The following is a 4,808-nucleotide window of genomic DNA, read 5'->3' as shown; positions in this document are numbered from 1 at the left end:
GTGTGTGAAAACCAATCAATTAACTTATATGATCTCGGTTCCGATATTAAATAATCAATAATTGTTTATACCCGCATTTTGGCGCATTGGCTCGTTGAATGTGCCATCTAATAAATAGTGTCGTCATTCTACTTAGCTGCTTTTAAATGATGTCGTCACAAATTGCTGGCGGAGACATGAATACAGTGTAAGAAAAGTCTTTTTCTGTAATTGTTTCCTTATAGAAAGGTTGGTTTCTTTTCCATCTTAGACATTCCGAATTCGTTCAAAATATGCTAATTTAAAACACAGAATTCATTCAGTGTTCCTCCGGTGTTTTTGGACATGGACTGTTTCTTCAATTTAATAGTGTTCGCTTTATTTTTGTGGAAACGAAACATGTTTTGCAAGTTATGGATCATTTCTACACCCTTTCTTCAAATATTTCTCGTATTTCAGCTGTGCGCAGGCGTTTAGTTTTTCGCATCGCGTTTTTACATATTCGTAATTTAAATTTGTTTAAAAAAATCAATTGGTGATAGTTCATGATTGTGTTTGGATTAATATCACAACACTGAGGATTTGGCAATAACCTTTTTCATATATTAAAAAACAACACTTACGGGCCAATGTTTATTGTAAGAACAACATTTTTTTCTATGAATCGACATACTTTAAGCATTGTTGACGCTATTTCCATTTGAATGAGGAAATAGCGTCAATGACTTTTTTTCCAAATATTTGATGACTTTATTTCGCTTCTGAAAAGGTAATAATGTCAATTGACTTTATTTCGCACCAGGGTGGGAAATAAACTCAATTGACCTTATTTACATATATTCACATGAAGTCAGCATTAATTATCAGTTTACATGATGTAATAATAACAAGGTGTTGTCAGTAACTTAACCTCACTTTTTCGGCAGGTCTATTCCGGTCACGCATTTTAAAGTAGTAGAAAAGGTACTAATTATTTATTACTTTTAATCCGTATGTGCTTACTATTTCAAATTAAATGTAGGAAAATGTATAGTTACAAGCTTATAAGCCTGAATATATGTTTGTATCGTTAGCTCCACACAGCTTGGACATATATTGTAAGTTATGAAAAAGTAAAGGCCGTAAAATAAAGAAATTTCCTATAAGACTGTATATGATTTTTTAAATAGATTAAAACACATAAATACCGATAATATAAGCGAAATCGTAATCTAACCGTGCTGCCGCTCTATTCTAGTGTATCAGTAGTCCATTTGGCTCGATATTATGACAATGCAGCAAAAGATATTTAATATAAAAAAATCGCCTTTCCATACGATTTTTGTGTACGTATTTTTCCATTGATAACCACGATATCTTTTATATCTTATATTTTGAGGACAAAAATAATACAAATCCAGCAATTTTAAATATTAATATCGTTCTGAAAACACCAAGTTCTTTAAAAATCGCTATAAAACGAAATACTAAAATGGAGTATTTTAGATACTATTTCCCAACGTATAGTAGTATAAAAATTAAGATCGGAAGCACTGAAAATAAGCATGCCGATCTTGTCAAATATTACAACAAACACGTCGCTACTGACAACACCTTGTTATTATTCCACCATGATCAGTTTAGATATGTGATAAAAAATCAAAACTATTTGCGCGGCACGAGGCGTATCCAGAATCCTCCAGTTGGATTGATTTGGAATCCGCGAATATCGTCCATAATGTTCTTCACAGTTTTTGGAGATCGCTCGAACTTGAAGTCCAAAATCAAATAATACATCATAGCTTTGGCTTGCATGAGTGCGTATCGATTACCTAATACATAAAGTTAATTATAATATTTATTAAATTCAAAAATGCATTCTAACTTACCAATGCACATACGTGGTCCCACACCGAAAGGCAAATAGGTGAAAGGCTTGATGTTGTCTTTGTTAGCATCGCTGAATCGTTCAGGATTAAAAGAATCAGGATCTTCAAAGTATCTTTCGTCGTTATGCATTCCAATTATGGGAAACCACACATAGTCGCCGGCCTTAAATTTGAATATCAAGTTTCCATCATCATCCGTGAGATCATAATCCTTCGAACATAAACGATCAGTCATTCCGGCAAGAGACCATTTTCGTAATGTTTCCGAAGTGACCATGTCCATGTATTTCATCTTCACCATAGCATCATAGGTTAATGGTTTTCCATTTAGTTCGTCACGCACTTCAATTGCTTCTTCATACAAACGCTGCTGTACATCTGGATTTTCCATCAGCTCGTGGCTAATTACTGACAAGAAGTTGGCATTGTTTTCAAAAGCAGCGAAGAAGAAAATGAAACACTGTGCAACTATGTCATCGTCTGACCATTTTTGATCAGACTCCTCTTTAGCTTCGATTAATAGTTGGATCATATCAGGTCTGTGTATTTTGTGCTCTTGACGATATTTCATCGTATCTATAACAAGTCGTTTGAAGTAATCGGTTTTTTCTTCGTCAAATATTCTATATCCCAGAATCTAAAAATATAATTAAAAATTTTCCCTAAAAATTTGATTCAATCCTACGTAGTATACAGACATAGAACTTACTTTCTTAATTATTGGTAAAGTAGTTGCAATAAAGAACTTTATCATTTGCTTGCCGCGGAAATTTGAAACTGACAGCCCGATGGTGTAGAATTCATTGTTCTGATTCTCATAAGAATTGACCTTTAGTCCAAAAGCTGTTGAGGCGATAATGTCATTTGATAGTCGAGTGAACCATCCTTTTAGTTCCAAATCAATAGTTTTGCCGCCTTTAGTATTCTCTCTTAAACGGTCCAAGCTCTCGTTGAAGCATTCGTTCATCAAACAGAACATGGCACGCATTTTTGAGGTGGTGAAAATTGGGGAAAGTGTGTTACGCATATTCCTCCAGCGTTGATCCTTCATGACGGTCAACATACCATTAATGAGTGGGTCATCATCACCACTGAAAAAAGGTGTATGGTTTACGAAGTGGTCGAAGTCCTTCACAGTCATTTTTTTAATACACTCTGGATTTTGAACCAGGAACACAGGCGAACGGAAATTGTAAAAGCCGGCGATGTCACTAAAATACATAAAATCGATTGCATTATTAAGTTTTGTAAAGAAAATGTGTTGTGAAATTATTTATAACAAAAAAATTTATACGAAGAATATCCAAATAAAAATAATTTCCCTTCCTTGCATTCAGATGCGCATATTTCATTACTTTGACCGCAAAATTGTGACATAGACAAGATATAACACTTGCCATGGATTGTCCCAATAATACATATCGCACACTGTCTTCAAAAGAGGCACAATTCCAAAATCAGATGCGGAAATATAACTGCTTGTGGATCGTACAGATTCAACTCAATTAATAGAAGAACAGGTATAACAGTAATTTTCTAGTTAGAGATATAATCATGAAGAAACATTTGCACTAATTTGAGAAAAGTCGGCTCAGCGAATAAAGGCCTAACGAACTAACGCCTAAAAAAAAATGAAATATTGCCTAAATATTTCATATAGGAATTAGGCGGTTGTTCATAATGAAAGAATATCTAACATTTTAGGCATTTCTTCATTAAAATTGTTAGGTGCTTCGTCATAATGAAAGAAAGCCTAACAATGAAAAATGAAGAAACGCCTAATTAAGTATTTATTCAATTTTTGATTGTTTGCCTTTTACGGAATGTTTACAAGGTGGTGTTTGCATTTTGTAAAAGGCAAAACTAATACCTTCATTTTAACATTTTGTAAAAGGGAACTTACCTTTCGCAACCATTGCTTTTCATAATAAATCATGAATGGTGTAAATAATTCTTGCATATTTGTATTCATCAATGGTTTTCGGAAAAAATAAAATTTGTGTTGACCTAGAACCAGATGAAGACATATTTGAAACCAATGGACTTCCTTATGACAGTGATAACGAGGATGATGATGATAGCGAGGATGAAAATAATGATGGCGACGAGACTGTTGATGCAAACATAGCAAATAATTATTTTGGCGAAAGTAATAGTGCGATGTGTGTTGTGTTTGGTTTCAAAGCCAAATATATTATTTTTGCCATGTCGGCATTTAAAAATTTGCTCGAACTGTCATAATGAGCTAAAAGTTAGCGCAGCTGAAAACTTTCTGAAATGCCCTCTATGTAGAGCTATAGTTGTTGAAAATTTAACTGTATTTACATAACTTATAGTTCAATATAATTTAAAAATACGTTTTTTTTCCTTCCAAAATATATTTTCTTAAAGTTCTAAGAATTTTATTCGGATTGTTAGGCCTTCTTTCATTGGGCGTTATTTCATAATGAAAGAAACCCTAACAATTAAGACTTTCTTTCATTTTTAAAATTAGGCTTTCCTTCATTTTTAAAGTTAGACGTTCTTTCACTTTCTTGTTAGGCGTTCTTTTTTAGGCATTCTTTCATTTCGAAAAATTAGGCGTTAGTTCGTTAGGCTTTTATTCGCTGAGCCAGAAAAGTCCTACCAATTGATTTATGCCAATTTTTTTTTTAGTTGTGCCTCTTTTGAAGACGGTGTGCGATATGTAAATAAGTCCTTTCATCGCGGTTTGCGGTTTTTGCCTAAATTTGCATTTTGTTTAATTTGGTACTTAATGACTGAGTAAGTAATTTGCGTAAAACATATATGCAATTTTTTTTTACTAAAGATAGTGCATTTGGTTTTGAAATGAAGATGACAAGTATTAAGAGCAAATTAAGCATTTTAGGAAGGGATGTGAAAAAAACACATTGATGTTTTTTTCGTTGTGATACATCGAAATATTGCATCGATGCAATTCGATTTATCGGCTAGAACATA

The 4,808-nt window shown here is 33.2% G+C and overlaps 1 protein-coding gene across 1 annotated transcript; it reads right to left on the bottom strand.

The window, feature by feature from the left end:
• Positions 1-987: 987 nt before the first annotated feature.
• Positions 988-3,084, bottom strand: LOC108370289 (cytochrome P450 9b2-like). The gene is made up of 3 exons (XM_017625594.1): positions 2,557-3,084; positions 1,848-2,484; positions 988-1,790 (listed from the first exon to the last, which is right to left on the bottom strand). Exons 1-3 carry the CDS (start codon positions 3,067-3,069, stop codon positions 1,624-1,626), a joined length of 1,317 nt encoding a protein of 438 aa, XP_017481083.1. The 5' UTR covers positions 3,070-3,084; the 3' UTR covers positions 988-1,623.
• Between the last annotated feature and the right edge of the window lie 1,724 nt (positions 3,085-4,808).

The sequence above is a fragment of the Rhagoletis zephyria genome, unplaced genomic scaffold (assembly GCF_001687245.7).
Source record: "Rhagoletis zephyria isolate East Lansing unplaced genomic scaffold, Rhagoletis_zephyria_1.1 Rzeph_scaffold_04122, whole genome shotgun sequence".
Lineage (NCBI taxonomy): Eukaryota > Metazoa > Arthropoda > Insecta > Diptera > Tephritidae > Rhagoletis > Rhagoletis zephyria.
This window is presented reverse-complemented; position numbering and strand designations above follow the sequence as displayed.